This window comes from Mobula hypostoma, chromosome 10 (assembly GCF_963921235.1).
Source record: "Mobula hypostoma chromosome 10, sMobHyp1.1, whole genome shotgun sequence".
In the NCBI taxonomy this organism is placed as follows: Eukaryota; Metazoa; Chordata; class Chondrichthyes; order Myliobatiformes; family Myliobatidae; genus Mobula; species Mobula hypostoma.
In genome coordinates this window covers 59,407,239-59,427,896 of record NC_086106.1, presented here as the reverse complement: position 1 = coordinate 59,427,896, position 20,658 = coordinate 59,407,239, and the positions used below count along the sequence as shown (strand labels likewise).

Below are 20,658 nucleotides of genomic sequence, written 5' to 3'. Positions count from 1 at the left end.
AGATGGTGCACCCCAGGTAGCTGACCGTTAGGCATCCATTGGTCTCGTGAGACCATGGATTTGCGCCTTGGAAGGTTTCCAGGGCGCAGGGCTGGGCAAGGTTGTATGGAAGACTGGCAGTTGCCCATGCTGCAAGTCTCCCCTCTCCATGCCACCAATGTGGTCCAAGGGAAGGGCATTGGGACCCATACAGCTTGGCACCGGTGTTGTCGCAGAGCAATGTGTGGTTAAGTGCCTTGCTCAAGGACACAACACACTGCCTCAGCCAAGGCTCGAACTAGCGACCTCCAGATCACTAGACGAATGCCTTAACCACTTGGCCACGTGCCAACACCTGTATTGTCAGTACAATCCACTAACTCAACCACATATCCTAATAGTGATGTGAGCAACGGGTGGGGCAAAGATCTTACTTTTGTGTGGTACAACTTTATGACTAAATGGCTGCAACAGTCATAGCAATGATAGTTGCTCACCACCATGTCTTCACAACAAGCTGTGGATCCATCCTTCCTGCTCATGCCTAGAAATACATCCTCCGTGCCAACTCTCTGTTTGAACAGAATTTCATACCTAAAGACAAAAAACAAACAACTCACATGAACATCAACGTAGATGAAAACAAAAGCACAGTTCCACATTAGGAAGGGTTTTTTTTTTACCAATTTCAGAAAACCTAGGTCAGACCTCAGCTGGAGTATTGCATGCAGCTTTAGTTGCTGAGATAGAAGAAAAACGTCATCATGCTGGAGAGGGTGCAGAGGAGATCGGAGCATAAATTACCTGCAATGTGTTGATGGCATGAGAGAGTAGTGGCGCCTGAGTTGCTAACAGCATATAAGATTAGCTCTTGAATCATTTAGGCATAAAGAGCTATTGGGCAAGTACGAGGAGATGAAATTAATATACAAGGATGCCTACTGGTTGGTGTGGATGATTTAGGCTGAGTAACCTGTATCCTTTACTGCATGATACTATGATTCTACAACAGTTTAATATTGCAATAGGCATAGATGCCTAATGAAATTAATCCAGGTAATCAAAAGCAAAAGTCACAGGTATGATAGTTATAGAGGGACAGTATACTTATCAACCAACAATAGTGACTGTATTTTGACTGACTTCAATACAATGTCTGAAAGACCATAAGACATAGGAGCAGAATTAGACTATTTGGCCATTGAGTCTGCTCTGCCATTTGATCATGGAACTCAGCAGGCCAGGCAGCATCTATAGGAAGAAGTACAGTCGACGTTTCAGGCCGAGACCCTTCATCAGGACTAACTGAAAGAAGAGATAGTAAGGATTTGAAAGCAGGAGGGGGAGGGATGAAGCTAAGAGCTGGAAAGTTGATTGGCAAGAGGGATACAGAGCTAGAGAAGGGGGAGGATCATGGGACGGGAGGCCTGGGGAGAAAGAAAGGGGGAGGGGAGCCCAGAGGAAGGTGGAGAGCAGGCAAGGAGTGATTGTGAGAGGGACAGAGAGAGAGAGAGAAAAAGGAAAAAATAACAAATAAATAGATAAGTAAGGGATGGGGTAAGAAGGGCATTAATGGAAGTTAGAGAAGTCAATGTTCATGCCATCAGGTTGGAGGCTACCCAGACGGAATATAAGGTGTTGTTCCTCCAACGTCCCATCCCCATTCTGATACGTCAATCCGTGGCCTCCTCTACTGTCACGATGAAGCCACACTCAGGTTGGAGGAACAACACCTTATATTCCGTCTGGGTAGCCTCCAACCTGATGGCATGAACATTGACTTCTCTAACTTCTGTTAATGTCCTTCTTACCACATCAATCATTTATTTATTTATTTATTTATTTATTTATTTATTAATTATCCCCTTTTTTTCTCTCTCTGTCCCTCTCACAATCACTCCTTGCCTGCTCTCCACCTTCCTCTGGGCTCCCCTCCCCTTTCTTTCTCCCTAGGCCTCCCGTCCCATGATCCTCTCCCTTCTCCAGCTCTGTATCCCTCTTGCCAATCACCTGTCCAGCTCTTGGCTCCATCCCTCCCCCTCCTGTCTTCTCCTATCATTTTGGATCTCCCCCTCCCCCTCCCACTTTCAAATCTCTTACTAACTCTTCCTTCAGTTAGTCCTGACGAAGGGTCTTGGCCTGAAACGTCGACTGTACCTCTTCTTTGAGATGCAGACTGACCTGCTGCGTTCACCAGCATTTTGTGTGTGTTGCTTGAATTTCCAGCATCTGCACATTTCCTCGTGTCTGCCATTTGATCATGGCTGATTTAATTTTGCTTTCAACCCCTTTCTCCGACCTTCTACCTGTAACCTTTGATGCGTTTACTAATCAAGAACCTATCAACCTCTGCTTTAAATAACCCAATGACCTGGCCTCTACGACAGTCCTTGGCAATGAATTCCATGAATTCACCCTCTCTGGCTAAAGAAGGTCATTCTCATCTCTGTTCTTAAGGAATATCCTTCTTTTCTGAGCCTGTGCCCTACTTTCATAGACTCTTCCACTAAGGGAAACATCCTCTCCATGTCCACTATATCTCGGCCTTTCAATATCCAGTAGGTATCAATGGCATCCTCCCTCATTCTCCTAAACTCTAGTGAGTACAGGGCAGAGCCACCAAACGCTCCTTGTACATTAACTACTTCATTCCCTGGACCCTCTCCAAGGACAGCACATCCTTTCTCATATATGAGGCCCAAAATTGCACACAGAACTCCAAATGTAGTCTGATAAAGCCTTATAAAGCTTCAGCGTTACATCCTTGCTTTTATATTTCAGTCTTCTCAAAATGAATGCTAACATTGCATCTGTCTTCCTTACTGCTGGGCTCCACCTGCAAGTTAACCCCTTTGCAGCTTGTTTGCTCCCTGTTTAGAAAATTGTCACTGTCCTTATTCTTTCTACCAAAGTTCATGACCGTAACACTTCACCACACTTTATTCCATCAACACTACACTGAGTCCTAATGAAGGGTCTCAGCTCGAAACATCGACTCTTTATTCTTTTCCATAGATGCTGCCTGACCTGTTGAGTTCTTCCAGCATTTTCTATATGTTACACTGTACTCTATCTGCTACTTCTTTGCCCATTTTCCAAATCTGTTCACATTCTTCTGTAGACTTCCTGCTTCTTCAACACAATCTGCCCCTCCACCTATCTTACAATCATCTGCAAACCTGGCCACAAAGCCATAAATTTTGTCATGCAGATCATTAACATATAACATGAAAAGTGGCTCAACACCACTAGTCACCAAAAGCTAACCAGAAAATCTGCCCTTTATTCCCACTCTTTGCCTTCTGCCAACCAGCCAATCTATCTTTCCTGCATTAGAATGGGGTCTTATTTAGTTTAGCAGCACCTTGTCTAAGACCTTCTGAAAATCCATGTAAACATCATCCACTGACTCTCTTTTATCTGCCTGATATTCCCTCAAAAAATTCCAACAGATTTGTCCAGCCATGATGACTTCAGCTTACTTTATTATGTGCATCTGTGTACCCTGAAGCTTCATCCTTATTAATAGGATTTAACATCTTGCCAACCACTGAAGTCAGGATAACTGGCCTATAATTTCTTGTGTTTTGCCTTTAGAGTGGAGCGACATCTGCAATTATTCAGTCCGCTGGAACCTTTCCAGAATCTAGTGGTTATTGAAAGATCATTACTAATGCCTCTACAATCCCTTCAGCTATCTTTTTCAGAACCCTTGTGTATAGTCCTTCTGGTTCAAGTGACTTATTTACCTTCAAACCTTTCTCCTGGGATCCAGCACCAACCTGATTTTCCTAATCTTCCTGCTAATTCAAATCCACCTTGACCATCGTATCATTGCCCTTTTTGCATGCCTTTTCTATCTCCTGTTGTAATTTGTACCACACACCTGTCTACTGTTCAGAGGCTGTCATGTAGCTCCCATCAGGGTCTTTTTACCCTTGAAGTTTTTCAACTCTACCTGCAAAGATTCTACTTCTTCTGATTCAAAGTCAATTCTGAGGATTTGATCTCATTTTTTGCCAACAAAGCCACCCTACCTCCTCTGTCCACCTGCCTGTTCTTTTGATATGACATGTATTCTTGGAACTTTCAGCCACGGTTCTGTCCATTTCTAAATGAGCTACAAGACCATCTACCTTATTTCATATACTGAAAGGGAGGATATGAAACAAGTACAGCCATTCCAGAGATTTGAAATGGAATGCGATAGAACCCGTTAATGGATAGAGTGACAAACAATCAGCAAATTGTGTCTAAGAAGAGTTTAATATAAAACCGAATCCATTGACACTAACGTGGGCTACTTGCGCACTACTGCACCTGTACCCAGCAGTTCCTAGAAATGCCCATTTATGGAACAACATGAAACAAGGGATGCTGGCCCAAGTCAGTGTTTACATATTAACAATGATGAACAAACTAAAATGATTACATATTGACAAATCCTCATAACCACACTGTCATTACTCCACACTTTAAAGGAAGCAGTTGAGAATATTCCTGATGCTTGAAATATGATTTTCTAAAGTACTCTTGCTTCAGAAACATTCCCATAGATTTTGCATTGTTTTCATTCAACAATGATAATATTTCAGCCCATTGAGCACTCCTATTGTCCTGCTAATTTCCCCTGTACTCTATTCTCCTCCAGGTTCTACCACTCATCTTCTCACTGGGACAATTTACTGCAGCCAGCTAACTTACTGCCCCCCCTTGTCTTTGGGATGCTGGAGGAAACCAGAGCACCTGCGGATACTTGTATGGTGACAGGAAAAACGTGCTATCTCCACACAGACAGCATTAGAGATGAGGATTAAACCGGGGTCACCAGAGCTGTGCCACTGCGACCTTGGTGAAGCAGCTTGCTCATTTCAAACTGTTACTTATGAAAGATGTACTAGAGAAAATGTTGTTTCTTATTAAAGTCCGTAAATGAAAGATGGGGGTGATTAAATAGTTTGAAAAGTTTTCAATTGATTGAAGGTAGTTAGCATGGACTGTAAACTTAACTTATGTTTGACAAACTTGATTTTTATTTTGAAAGATGTGTCCACTGTAGGAGCCAAAGGAATGTTTAAGGAGGTATTTCCATGCACTTTTCTGAGGATGTTCAAAAATTACTCTTTATAGTCGTTAGCTAAAGCAGAAATTTGGCATTAAAGGCAAATGATTATATTGATGGGACTTGCTATGGCCAGATTAGGAGTAATGGGTTGAACCTCAGATTTTCAGTATATGATGAGTAGTGTACCACAAGGATCTGCGTTGGGGCCTCAACTATTCATTATATTTATTAACATTCAGTAGCAAAAAGGTGCTACAATTTGCCAATGGTGCAAAGTTATCTGACATGAGCAGTGCCAATAAAAGTCTGACATAAAGGAGAGACCCATTTAGAGTTGGTCTTTGCCTGGGACTTTGTAGCACTCATGTTTCTTGCTATCCATTATCATTTGCTGAAAAGAATCATCAGTGGACATCTGCACTTTTGACTTTATTGATTGAAGGAAGGTCATTGGTGAACCAACGGAAGATGGTTTAGGACATTGCCCTAAGAGTGATGACAAGGTGCAGCAAAAATCAACATCCAGCGACCACCACCGTCCCCCTTTGTGCCAGGTAATACTGAAGTCCCTTTGAAAAGATTTCTTCTGGCTCATTGACTTCAGTTTTAACAGGACTTCTTAATGTGATATTTCATAAAGAACACTGTCTCAATCACGAGATCTGTTATTCCACGTCCTTCATAGAATTCTTTAATCCATATTTGGTCCAAAGCTGTAATGAAGCCTGAAACTGAATGGTCCTGGTAAAACCCAAGCGCAGCGTCAGTGAGTGGGTCTCATTTATGGAGTTTAGTCAAGCATTCTACAAGGCCCCCCATAGTAAGCTGATGCAGAAGATAAAGCACAAAAATTTGGTAGATCAGATATAAAATTGGGTTGGCCAGAGAAGACAGTGTGCAGTATTGGAGGGGTGTCCCAGTGTAATTCTGCAAGGTTCAATGCTGGGATCACTATTGCTTCTGTTACATATCAATGACATGGATGAAAATGTTGTGAACTGATTGATAAGTTCACAAATAACACAAAAATATGGGAGTTATACAGTAGGGAGGAAGGTGGTCCAAGGATACAGCACAATATAGATTTAGTTGGAAATATGGATGTAGAAATGGTAGACTGAGTTTAATCTGGAAAAGTGTGAGGTGTTCCACTTTGGGAGGCTAAAAGTGAGAGGAAAGTTTACAGTAAATAGCAGAGCCTTGGAAGTAGGAGGAGGGAGAAGAGAGAGTAGCGCGCTGCACGTTCGCAGCCCTCCGGTGAAAAATGATATCATATCCATTAAATAGGGGCCTTGGGCAATTTTGATTTGATGGAGACGGATGTGAAAGCACAGAGGAACATCTGGAGAAATTTCTGAAACGCTCGTTCACTGCTGTCGTTACTGCGTGGTCGGGAATCTTCCGGAGGGTAGCCCTCAAAATCCCTGGCTTTGCCTGCTATTGGCGACCGAGATTGAGGTCGAATCGTTCGGACAGAGATGGCGCTCAGTACTCGGTGTCGGAGAGCTGATTCGGATGCTCGAAGTTTTCGGATGACTCAGAGACGGATTGTGGTTGGGCATGGCAGGGAGAGTTTTTCTTCCTTCTCCCGTCTGCGTGAGATGTGGGACATATGAGAGACTGTGAACTTTTACTGTGCTCATGGACTTCTTCATCAAGTTATGGTGTTGTTGCACTGTTGTAACTATATGCTCTCTGACATTCTAGGGCTCTACCATTTACTGTACAAGTCCTGCCCTGGTTTAACTTGCAAACGTACAACAAATTGCACCTGTTGAATTAAATTCCAACTACCATTCTTTGTTCATTTCCCTAGTTAATCTAGATTTTGTTATAACCTCAGACAACCTTCTTCACTGCCCACTCTACTACCAATTATGTTATATAGAATTATGTGTATAGAATTATGGCAGATGTAGTCAAGGTCTTTATCCAAGGAGAAAATGTCAAATACTGGAAGGTATCGTTTTAAGATGTGATGGGAAAATTTGAAGGAGATTTGCAAAGCAAGTTTTTTTTTACCCAGTGTGATAGGCAGCTGGAATATACTGCCAGAGGAGGTAGTGGAAGCTGATACGATAGGAAGATTTAAAAGGTACTTAGCCAGGCATGGGGACCAGGCAAGTTATCATGGGATATAGACCATGTGCAGGTGGACAGAATTAGTTTAAATTAGCATCATGATTAGCACAGACATTGTGGTCCAAAAGACGTGTTCCTGTGCTGTACTGTCGTATGTTCTATTTTTGACGACACTGTTGACAAAGACTCCTATTTATTTATTAATGATTGAGAGGAGACTGATTTGTAGTAATTAGCTAGATTAGATTTGATCTGATTTTAGTGAATGATATGTATCTAAGAATTTTTCTACATATTGTTTTCATTCCAAGTGTAAAAGTGCTGATAAATACACAACCAGGTGATTGACAGAAAAACTGGGTAGTACGGTTGGGAGAGTACACTGACCTTGGAAAGACAGCAGTGTTCTAGAGGGTTAAGTTTAAAGAGAAAATTTTCCAGTGTAGGTTAATATTCCCCAGAATAAATATTATGAATGATTGAAGTTTTCAAATATTGATAAGAAAGAAGAGAACTTATTTCTGCTTATTGGGGAATTCAGGATGGTAATTTAGAAATGAAGCTACTGGGCTAACAACAACAGTTCTGGATTGTTAGACCTTGGACATGAGTTGAAATCCCACCATGCCCAATTATATAAAAACTGGAATTTAAAAAAATACTGATGCCAGTTAATCTGAAATTACAGGAACGTTGGAAAAATCCATCTAGTTTTCTAATCAAAAGAGTCCCATCCTGATGAAGGATCTCGACCCGAAACATCGACTGTTTATTACCCTCCATTGATGTTGCCTGAATTACTGAGTTCCTTTGGCATTTTGTGTGTGTTGCTCTGGGTTCTGAAGGTCTTAGGGAAAAATCTGCTATTTTACCTGGTCTGGTTCATTTGTAATTCCAATTTGACTTTTCTTAGTTTTTCCTTTTCATTTTCTTCTTTGTATTTGCTCATCATGGACAGTAGAGATGCTAGGCAGGATAGTGCAATGCTCCTCTTGCGGGATGTGGGAAGGCAGGGAGATCTCCAGTGGGAAGTGGGAAGTGAGAAGTACGTCCAGCTGTATCTTCTAATAAACCATGTTGAGGAGTTGGAGCTGGAACTGGGTGAACTCTGGATCATTCGGGAGGTTGAAGGTGTGATAGATAATACATAAAGGGTTGTTACACCCAGGGTGCAGGACACAGGAAACTGGGTGACAGTTAGGAATGGGAAAGGGAATAAGGGTCAGTGCAGAGTACCCCTGTGGCTATCCCTCTCAACAACAGTATTAGGGGGGATGACTTAACAGTGGAAAGTCACAGTGGTGGGGTCGCTGGCATTGAGTCTGCCTCTGTGACTCAGAAGGGAAGGAAGAAGAAGAGGCAGACCCATTGCCAGTTGTGATAGGGAATTTGTTAGTTAGGGGAATAGACAGGAGGTTCTGTAGGCGAAAAGGAGATTCCCGGATGGTATGTTGCCGCCTGGCTACCAGGGTCTGGGATATCTTGGATCGAGTCTTCAGCATTCTGAAGTGGGAGGGTGAACAGCCAGAAGTCGTGGTCCATGCTGGTATCAAAGACATGGGTAGGATGAGTGGCGAGTTTCTGCAAAGGGAGTTCAGGAAGTTAGTGCTAAGTCAAAGGGAAAGACCCCCAGGGTTGTGATCTCAGGATTGCTACCTGTGCCACGTGCTAGTGAGGGGAGAACTAGGAAGATCAGACAGTTGAATTTGTGGCTAAGGAGTTGGTATAGGAGGGAGGGCATAAGATTTTTGGATCATTGGGCTCTCTTGCAAGGAAGGTGGGACCTGTACAGAAGGGAGGGTTTGCACCCGAACTGGAGTGGGACTAATACCCCAGCAGGAAGGTTTGTTAATGCTACACGATGGGGTTTAAATTAGACTTGTAGGGGGATGGGAACTAGAGTGCCAGCACAGTTAGTAGAGAGGTTGTGGCGGCAGATGTCAGTAAGACCTCAGACAAAGATAGGAATCAAAAGGTTGAGCATGGTGCAACAAAATCAAAAAAGGGTGAATACAGGACTGAAGGTATTGTAACTGACTGCGCGCAGTATACGAAATAAGGTAGATGAACTTGCAGCACAGTTGCAGATTGGCAGGTATGATGTTGTAGGCATCATTGAATCATCGCTGAAAGATTATAGCTCGGAGTTTAATGTCCAGGGATACATATTGCATCAAAACAACAGGCAGGAAGGCAGAGGGGGTGGCGTAGCTCTATTGGTAAGAAATTAAATAAAATCATTAGAATGAGGTGACATAGGGTTAGGTGTTAAATCATTGTGGATAGAGCTAAGGAAACGCAAGGGTAAAAAGACCCTGATGGGAGTTGTATACAGACCCCCAAATAGTAATAAGGATGAGGCCTACAAATTACAATGGGAAATTGAAAATGCATGCCAAAAGGGCAATGTTATAGTAATCATGGGGGATTTCAATATACAGGTCAACTGGGAAAATCAGGTCGGTGCTGAAGGGGGGATTTCTAGATTGCCTACGAGATGAGTTTTTAGAGCAGCTCACAGCTGAGCCCACTAGAAGATCAGTTATTCTGGATTTGGTGTGCAATGAACCAGAATTGATTAGAGAGCTTAAGGTAAAAGATTCTTAGGGGAAAGTGATCATAATATGATCGAATTAACCCTGAAATTTGAAAAGGAGAAGTTAAAATCAGGTGTATCAGTATTACAGTGGATTAAAGTAAATTACAGTGGCATGAGAGAGGAGCTGGCCAGAATTGATTGGAAAAGAACACTGGCAGGGATGATGGCAGAGCAGCAATGGCTGGAGAATTTCTGGAAGCAATTCAGAAGGCACAGGATGTGCACTTCCCAAAGAGGAAGAAGTATTCTGAAAGAAAGATGACCCAACCATCGCTAACAAGACAAGTTAAAAGCCAAAGAGAAGGCATATAGTAGAGCAACATGAGTGTAAGTTAGAGGTTTGGGAAGCTTTTAAAAACCAACAGAGGGCAACTAAAAAGTCATTAAGGAAAATATGGAATGCAAAAGTAAGCTAGTCAATAATATTAAGGAGGACACCAAAAGTTTCTTCAGATACATAAAGTGTAAAAGAGAGGCAAGAGTGGTTATTGGACAGCTGTAAAATGATGCTGGAGAGGTAGTAATGAGGGACAAGGAAATGGCAGATCAACTGAATAAGTATTTTGCTTCAGGATTCTCTATGGAAGACGCTAGCAGTATGCTGGACGTTCCAGGTGCCAGGGAGCATGAACTGTGTGAAGTTACCATAACTAGACAGAAGTTTCTTAGGAAACTGAAAGGTCTGAAGGTAGATAAGTCAGCTGGACCAGATGGTGTACAGCCCACGTTCTGAAAGAGGTGGCTGAAGAGATCATGGAGGCATTAGTAATGATCTTTCAAGAATCACTAGAATCTGGAATGGTTCCAGAAGACTGGGAAATTGCAAAAGTCTTCAAGAAGGGAGAGAGGCAGATAAAAGGAAATTATAGGCCAGTTAGTCAGACCTCAGTGGTTGGGAAGATGTTGGAGTCGATTATTAAGGATGAGGTCTCAAGAGTTCTTGGAGGCACATGATAAAATAGGCTGTAGTCAGCATGGTTTCCTCAAGGGAAAATCTTGTCTGACAAATTTGTTGGAATTCTCTGAAGAAATAACAAGCAGGATAGACAAAGCAGAATGGGTTGATGTTGTGTTCTTGGATTTACAGAAGGCCTTTGACAAGGTGCCATACATGAGGCTGCTTAACAAGCTATGCGTACATGGTATTACAGGAAAGATTCTGGCATGGATAAAGCAGTGTCTGATTGGCAGGAGGCAAAGAGTGGGAATGAATTGAGCCTTTCCTGGTTGGTTGCCGCTGATTAGTGGTGTCCACAGGGGTCTGTGTTGGGACCGATTCTTCTTACGTTTTATGTCAATGATTTGAATGATGGAATTAATAGCTTTGTTACAATGTTTGCAGATGATATGAAGATAGTTGGAGGGGCAGGTAGTTTTGAGGAAGTAGAAGAGCTGCAAAAGGACTTAGACATATTAGGAGAATGGGTAAAGAAATGGCAGATGTAATACAGTGCTGGGAAGTGTATGATCATGCACTTTGGTAGAAAAAATGGAGTCCTTGTGCGAGACTGAAAGTTAATTTGCAAGCTGACTCTGGTGAGAAAGGCAAATGCAATGTTACCATTCTTTTCAAGAAGACAAGAATATAAAAGTAAAGATGTAAAGTTGAGAATTTATAAAGCACCCGTGAGGCCTCACTTTGAGTATTGAGAGCAGGCTTGGGCCCCCTATCTTAGAAAGGGTGTGCTGAAACTGGAGAGAGTTCAAAGGAGGTTCATAAAAGTGATTCCAGGAATAAACAGCTTGTCATTTGAAGAGTGTTTGATGTCTCTGGGCCTGTATTCGCTAGAATTCAGAAGAAACATGGGTGACCTTATTGAAACCCATTGAATGCTGAAAGGCCTTGATAGAGTGGATGTGGAGAAGATGCTTCCTATGGTGGGAGAGTCTAAGACCAGAGGACACAGCCTCAGAATAGAGGGGCATCCTTGTAAAACGGAGATGAGGAGGAATTTCCTTAGCCAGAGAGTGGTGAATATGTGGAATTCTTTGCAACAGGCAGCTGTGAAGGCCAAGTCTTTATGCATATTTAAGGTAGAGGTTAATAGATTCTTGATTGGTCAAGGCATGAAGGGATACAGGGAGAAGACATGAGATTGGGGCTGAGAGGAAAATTTGATCAGCCATGATGAAATAGTGGAGCATACTCAATGGGCCAAATGACCTAATTCTTCTCCTATATCTTATGGTCTTATGAAATGAGCTGTCAGTGCTGCAATGCCAACAGTAGCTACTGTAGATCCATACTGATCACCCATAACCTCATTCACTGACAGCACAGATTCAAGGCAATAGATAAAATGCATACCTTGTTGCTATGTACAGTATGTATCAAAAGTATGTAACATTTTTAGTGACAAAGCTGGGAACATCGAAGAATGTTTTAACATCGTATTTTAGAGTCATATCTTGGTAGTATTAGGGAATAGGAAAAGCAAATTCTAATATTAAACTTTACATGCCAAAATACTGATGCATTTCAAATAAAATGACTACAAAAGACAGATGGATATCATTGGAATGGCTTCCATATTAGACCATAAGACCATAAAATATAGGAACAGAATTAGGACTTTTGGCCCATCGAGCCTGCTCCACTGTTTCATCATTGCTGATCCAACTTTTCTCTCACTCCCAATGTCCTGCCATTTCCCTGTAACCCTTCAAGAATCTACCAACCCCTGCCTTAAATATACCCAATGTCCTGGCCTCCACAGCCACCTGTGGCATAAAAATTCCACAGGTTTACCACTCTCTGGCTAAAGAAATTCCTCCTCATCTCTGTTTTAAATTCACATCCCTCTATTCTGAGGCTGTGTCTCTCGTCTTAGACTCAATATTGTCAGAATATTGACTTTGATTTATGTTATGCCTCCACATCATATACAAACCCGCAACACAAAAGCCTTTGTCACCTACTCTGGCTGTTGTCTTGTATCCCAGATGTCTTCAAACTCTGACCCTACAGGTACATCGTCCTCTGCCCAGATTGTTTTGTTGTCTGTAGGCTCAACAGTGCTGGAATCTGCTGAAAGAAAATGTAAGGACAATTAAGTTCAGGAATTTATGACTTTGTTTTTCTGAGGGAGGTGATTCTTTGCAAGTGCACTAATCTCCATTTCCTCACCTGTGTATTCGCATTTGTTAGTGCTACTTGCTGCACTACATCTTACAATCAAAGCACATGGTGTTACACTTTTGTTGAGAAGAATACTGATACTCTCGAGTGCACTTACAAGAAAGTAGGAGCAGGAATAAGCTTCATGTACACTGGCCTCATCTCCTCTTCTGTGCCAGTTCTCCATAACCCTCAAGTCCTTGATCTTTCAAATATTCATCTATGTCCATCTTAAATATTCCTAATGGTCTTGCTTCACTACCACAACCCTTGAGGTCAGAGAATTCCGGAGATTTAGTACCCTTTGAGGGAAGAAATTTCTATCCAAGCAACACAGATCAAAGTTGCTGGTGAATGCAGCAGGCCAGGCAGCATCTCTAGGAAGAGGTACAGTCGACGATTCGGGCCAAGACCCTTCGTCAGGACTAACTGGCCCGAAACGTCGACTGTACCTCTTCCTAGAGATGCTGCCTGGCCTGCTGCGTTCACCAGCAACTTTGATGTGTGTTGCTTGAATTTCCAACATCTGCAGAATTCCTCATGTTTGCGAAATTTCTATCCACCTCAGTTTTAAATGACCAGCCACTTGTGATCTGTAGACCACTGTTTGTGACTCTTCCACTAATGAAAACATCTCAACATTTATCCTGTCAAGCTCCCTTATCCTATAGATTTAGATGAGGTCATAGCTGGTTCTTCTAAACTCAAAGAAACATAGACCCAAGCTGTCTAGAATCCCTTGCTAGGACAACTCTCTCATCTTAGGAATTGTGGCTCTACCAATATCATTCCCTGAACCAATCCAAACCACTATAAATGCGTTTATGAAAAATGACCATTGCCGATCCCAAATACCTACGAATTGATTGGCTTGCTGGACGATTTCAGAGGTCACTGAAGTTAGTCTTTTTGGTGTTTGAGAGGTTACATACAAGTTAGACTGATTAATCAGAACTGATTTCCTCCGTTTAAGGATGTTAGTGAACTAGAAGAGAAATGTCCCAGTAGTTTTGAGTCAGTCATTATTTTATTATTAATTGAATTAAAATTTATAGTTAACAGTGGCATTTGAACCCGCATCTCAGATTGGCAGTTAGGCATCTTAAACAATGATCTATCACTATAGGTATGCATGGCCAGTGGATAGCATATCGTGTATCCTTCATAACCACATTTGTTTATGTAGTTGTAAGTAGTCAGATACAACATTTGTGCACAAACTTGTTCATAATACACACACAAGATACATAAAATGCAGATTTGTAAATATTTACAGATGACAGTCAATTCTATTTGAGAGTAAACATAAGACATGATTGAAATAGTTTGTTGGGGCAATATTTTCTTTTTGTTCAGACGTCTCACTCCACTTTAACAGGTTGGTAACTGTCTCGGGTTCGTTTTAAAAATAGTTTATCATCAATCTTATGTTTTGTAACTTCAAAACATAAAATTAATTCAAAGGAAGATTGGGAGTCCAGGGATATGGGTGTAACTTCGTCTTTACTTCAAGCGAGGTGTGCACATATCACATGGTAGGGTGATGACGTAAGCAAAAAAACCCATAATTAATTGTTTAAATGAACAAGAGCACTTAATCAATTGACGTACATACAAGATTACTCAAATATTATTGAAATTATTAAATATACAACAGTTAAGTTGAAGAATTAGGGTGGCACGGTAACATAGTGGTTAGCACAACATTTTACGGTACCAGCGACCCAGGTTCAATTCCCACCACTGCCTGTAAGGAGTTTGTACATTCTCACCATGACCGCGTGGGTTTCCTCTGCATGCTCGGGTTTCCTTCCACATTCCAAAGATGTACCGGTTGGTAGGTTAACTGGTCATTGTAAATTGTCCTGAGACAATTAGCATTAAATTGGGGGATTACTGGGAGAATGGGCTCAAAGGGCCAGGAGGGCCTACTCCATGCTGTAAGTCAATAAATAAATAAAAAATTAGGTTCTCTGTGATGTCACAGTAATTGCTTTGACATCACACCATGTTCCTCATCAATATAATAATACCTTGACTCAGGTTTTCTTTCAGTATTACAAAGAAGGCCTCTGCTAATTGATATTGTGGGTTGACACTGCACCCTGGAAGGTAAGAACTCCCTTAAAAAATGAATTAAAACAATGTAATGTTTACCATTGGAGCATACATCATGAGCAGGGTCTCCTTTGGTGGTGTACTTGGCCTACAGAACCTGTTTGAACATATTGGATGGATGTTCAAGGTGTATAGCATAGAGTGAAAATGAGAACAAAGGTCACTGGAAGGATCACTGGAAGTATTAGATACGTTCAGGGATCTTCAACTGCAGCTGTATCTGGCTCAGTGTAAAGAATACCCTCTTATGTTTAAATCTCAATAATCTGGGGAAAATGTTATATTATTCTATAGGGTCTAGAAGTAGGTTACAAAGATGATTACTAAACTTTTCAGACCCACTAGGCACAAATTTATTTCTTTGTTTTCTTTATCAGAAAACACTGAAATAGAAATTTCCCTGTCCTTGAGTAAATGTATTAGAATGGTCTTGTACAGGGAAGTTATATCTACAGAGAAGAGGGGACCGAGTGTAGTGAATCTAAGTTTGCTGATGACACTAAATTGAGTGGAAAAGCAAATATGAAGAGTCTGCAGAGAAATATAAAAATGTTAAGTGAGTGGGCAAGGTTAAGTGACAGATGGAGTACAATGTTGGTAAATGCGAGGTCATCCACTTTGGAAGGAAAAGTGGAAGATCAGAGTATTATTTAAATGGTAAAAGATTGCAGCATGCTGCTGTGCAGAAGGACTTGGGAGTGCTTGTGCATGAATCGCAAAAGGTTGGTTTGCAGGTGTAGCAGGCTATCAAGGAAGCAAATAGAATGTTGGCTTTCATTACCAGAGGGATTGAATTTAAGAGCACAGAGGTTATGCTGCAACTATATAGGGTACTGGGTGAGGCTGCATCTGGAGTACTGGTCTCCTTACTTGAGGAAGGATGTACTGGCTTTGGAGGTGGTACAGAGGAAGTTCACCAGGTTGATTCTAGAGATGAGGGGGTTAGACTATGAGGAGAAATTGAGTCACCTGGGACTGTACTCGCTGGAATTCAGAAGGATGAGAGGAGATCTTATAGAAACATATCAAATTATGAAAGGGATAGATAAGATAGAGGCAGAAAAGTTGTTTCTACTGGTAGGTGAGACAAGAACTAGGGGACATAGTCTCAAGATTCAGGCGGGTAAATTTAGGATGGAGATGAGGAGGAACTGCTTTTCCCAAAGAGCGGTGAAGCTGTGGAATTCTCTGCCCAATGAAGCAGTGGAGGCTATCCCAGAAAATATATTTAGACAAGGTTGGATAGGTTTTTGCGGAGTAGGGGAATTAAGGGGTATGGGGAAAAGGCAGGTAGGTGGAGATGAGTCCATGGTCAGATCAGCCATGATCTTATTGAATGGTGGAGCAGGCCCAACAGGCCAGATGGCCTATTCCTGTTCCTTTTTTTATGTTCTTATTTATCTCAGTGCCATTGGAGAATGTTGCTTCTCAGGCATCACTGTCTGTATAATTTGAAACTGCATCACATCATTTTCCCAATGAAGGCTTGGTATGGGTTTGATAGCAAAATCAAACACATACCTGTGATGAACATCAGAACTTCAGTTGTCATAGGGCAGCACCAACATGTCCTCATCACTGTTGGATGCCACATAGTGTATTAAACATATGCTGAGTATCTACCAGTGTCTTGCCAAAAGCTAATTACGTTATATCAGGTTTTACCAGTGTATTGGTGTTCTTTGAAGAAGCAATGAGTGCTGTGGATATTGGGGAACTGGTGGAATTTCTACACTCAGATTTCCAGGAGGTATTTGATAAGGTGCTGCATCAAAGGTTATTACAGACAATAACAATCATGGTGTAAGAGGTAACACATAGAAAATTAACTGACTAATAGGTAACTAATGGGAATAAATGGGTCTCAATATGACCCAATGGGTAATGAATGGCAAGCCACAGGCTTTGGTACTGGAGCTCAACTTTTTACAAGTTATTATCAATGACTTGGATGAGATAACAAAAGTAAGGCAAGGATAGATAAGAGCGTAAGTTGTGAAGAAACTATAAGGAGCCCAAAAGAGATAGAGGTAGATTAAGTGAGTGGTCAAAGATCTGTTCAATGGTGTATAATATGGGAAAATGTGGAATTGTTCATTTTGGCTGGAGAAATAAATAAGAAAGGCACCAAGTGAATGTGAGAAATGATGGAGCTTGGAGATGTGGAGGCATCCAGCTGTGCCAGAACATGATTCATGAAAGGTTAACATGCAGGTAGTGTAAATAATTTAGAAATCTAATTGAATGTTGTTGTTTATTGCTGGGGAATTGAATCTGAAGTATATTGTTTTATGTCAGATATATAGGGGAACGGTGAGACCACATGTGGAGTAATCAGAATCAGAATTAGGTTTATTATCACCAACATATGTCATGAAATTTGTTGTTTTGTGACCACAGTACAATGCAATATGTAAAAAATTATTATGTTACAGCAAGGAATATAAAAATATAAGTAAGGCAAAAATGAGCAAACCACTGAGGTGGAGTTCATGGACTGTTCAGAAATCTGATTGTGGAGGTGAAGAATCTGTTCCTACAACACTGAGTGAGGGTCCTCAGGCTCTGGTACCTCCTCCCTGGTGATAGCAATGAGAAGAGTGCATGTTGTGGGCGGATGCCGTCTTATTAAGGCATCACCTTTGGATGATATTCTTGATGGTGGAGAGGCTAGTGCCCATGATGGCTGAGTTTACAGATTTTTTCAATCCTGTGCATTGGCGCCTCCATACCAGATGTACTAATGTGCACTGCATTGGCTTCCTTATGGTATAAAAGGTGTTAAACTGTTGGAATCAGTTCAGAGAAGGCAGAGACAAAATAGAACATAAACTGCTAACATATTCCAAAGTCAGGCAGCATCTGTGGAGAAAAAGTGTAAGTTTTGAGTCAATGACTCTTCCTTCATAGAGAAATACCTGAAATGTACAAATTGTTTTATGAGAAAGGTTCAGCAAGCTAAGCATACATATACTGGAGTTTAGAATAGCAAAAGGAGACATGAAAGAACCTAAGGGGTCTTGATAGGGTGAATGTAAAATCAGTTGGAAGAACTGAGTGTACCAAGCAGCACTGGTGGGAAAAGATTGTATGATTCCAGCATCTGCAGTCTCTTTTGACTCTGTAAGATGAAGCTGGGATGAGTTCATTTTCTGTTGGAGGACTGTAAGTCTTTGGAACTCTCATCCTCATAAGGCGATGGAATAAGTGCCTTTAAAACCATAAGACAATAATACATAGGAGCAGAATTAGACCATTTTTCCCATTGAGTCTACTCCACCATTTCATTATGGTTGGTCCGATTTTTCTCTCATCTCCAATTTCCTGCCTTCTCCCTGTATCACTTCATTCCATGAAATACTACGGGCTCGTAGCTTGTTAAGCAGCCTTGTCAGCGACCTTCTGAAAATCCATTCAGGAATAGGGCAGACCTGGTTCCTAAATGAGAATAGGGGTGAAATGTTATGTTATAGAATATGGACAATTTGAGGTCACCTTCTTTACTGTATACAACAAGAACGCAAAATATTGGTCAAAGATACATAGTTCTACATTCTTCAATGCACTGCCTATTCAAGCACTTCCTGACTGCCTGTTATATGTTGTGATTGTAAGTGTCTGAACCATCTCCTTAGGCAGAATATTCCAGATATCAACCACTCTGCGTTTAAAAATCTGTCTGATTAAAGAAGTTCTGCTAAACACATTTCAGAAGTTCTAAGCTCATTGGACTTTTTTTCTAATTATTTTCACAAATATTGGAGATATAAATTCATTCCTATATTTCCCTCTATCTATTTAGTACCCCATGAACTATTCCATAGATATGATTACCACCCTTTTTGTTCTTTAACTCTAAACAAATTGATTCTGTCCTTGGAAGACAAATAAAAAATAGATAAAACTCCAGATGCCAGAATCATAAACAAAAACAGAACTGCTGGAAGAACTCAACCAGTCCAGCAGCATCTATGGTGAGAGAACAGTGGAGGCAGCCCAGTTCATTTCCAGAATAAATGCCCGTAAATGGGATTAGCATAGTCTGGTACAATGGTTGGCATGGACATAGTGGGCCAAAGAACCCATTTCAGTGTTGAGCTGTTCTATGATTCTCTATGACTATGAACATTATAACTAGTCACATAGGTTGTTACATCTGAGTTGAGTAGTAATTGGATAATGACTGAACTGTTCTTGGTCTGGTCAACTGGGCTGCCCTTACCTTAACTAAATTCAGCCACTTATTAGGGCTTCCTTAGATTTTGTTGGTCTATACAACTACCCTCTTACACCAGGACTTTATTAATGTCTGAAAGAGTATGTTCAACGGTGAATCTGTACCACATTAGCACACTGGGGCTGCGATTGCTCTTGGGCAATCATACTGTAGAAGCCAATGAGAAAGTGATCAGATGTACAGGTATTATTGCACATGACTTTTACCCCTTGCTATAAGCAATCTTATTTATAATACACTTGCTGACGGTTTAGTAGTACAGCTGCTTATGAAATAAATATAGTTAGATATAATTGGTGAAGAAAAATACTTTTAAATAAGTTGATCTGTTCTTCAAAAGTAAAAAAAGTGATAAATTGTATTGGTCACAGCACTCTATATTTCTCCCTCAATTATTGTGAGTACACTTCAATCAAACCCTGAGACAAACAGCAAAAGCATGCCCAGACTCCATTTGAACCAGTTTAAAATAGTGAAAGGGAATAAATTATCCACATTCCAAACTTTCCTTAATCCTTCCAAACAAATGTATATTGAGAGCAATGACTTTCACAATAGCAAATGTCCTTTATCATCGAAATTGGTTCTTAATGTTAACCACTCCATAATATATTGTACTGTTTTAGGATGGTGTCGGCAGTGTAAAGGGTGATGAAGAGATCAGGAAGGGTGGTGACACTTATCAACAAGATAAGGCAGATGGTGCCTCCATCCAACACAGCAGGCAATCAGGTAGAATATTTGGAAAATAGATAACAGGTGTGCATACGCTTCCCCAATACAAACTTACCCTCAAGGTTTTGCACCTCTAACTATTCAGAATTTGCAGGCTGTATGTGCCAGATGATGCTGAAGGAATTCTGTAGTAGCTACTTCAGAATGCTGGGAGGTTACAGGCCTTCTGGGCCAGTCACACTCCCTAACATATCTAACAATTCTTATTAATGTTATTTCCCATAGCTTTGATACCACCTCCACATGAGTGTGGAAACCCATAGCAGATATATGTGTGGATTTATAAACAAATAAATGGCAGAGATGTCTGTAGAGAATTTAGGACTGTAGTGAGTAAAATAGTTAAAAGCCAGGGCTTACTAACAGCTTATAAGATTGGAGAACAAATAGCAAGGGCAGACTGGGACCTAGTTTATTCTATAAAGTTACCCCTTTATCCTCATGAAAACCTCCTCACCATGTGTAGAATGGTCAGTAACAAAATCATCACACGAACCTCATTCCTTGGGTCCATTGCATTCACAGCGTTCTCCTACACCAGCCCCTCAGTATGTAGAGACGTAATTATCAACCCAAACAAGTTCCCTGGAGACCACCTGCCTCAGGTTGAGAAATTCTTCCACAATCTAGATGACTAAACACCAGGTGCAGGCCTTTATTTGCGGAAGCAAGTTTTAGACCAAGATGCTCCTCCTGAGACAGAGGGAACATTCAGAGGCCCCTTC

The 20,658-nt window shown here is 41.1% G+C and overlaps 1 protein-coding gene across 3 annotated transcripts in view; it reads right to left on the bottom strand.

Annotated features, from left to right (window-relative positions):
- dnaaf6 (dynein axonemal assembly factor 6) overlaps positions 1-20,658 on the bottom strand; it is a 72,137-nt gene that overhangs the window by 4,976 nt on the left and 46,503 nt on the right. For 2 of the 3 annotated variants that reach the window (XM_063060576.1, XM_063060577.1), the window contains exons 4-5: positions 12,645-12,753; positions 477-573 (exon numbers count right to left, since the gene is read on the bottom strand). In XM_063060576.1, coding sequence (XP_062916646.1) covers positions 477-573; positions 12,645-12,753 — 206 coding nt within the window. The remainder of the gene's footprint in view (positions 1-476; positions 574-12,644; positions 12,754-20,658) is intronic. The other variant, XM_063060578.1, reaches the window with a different exon arrangement.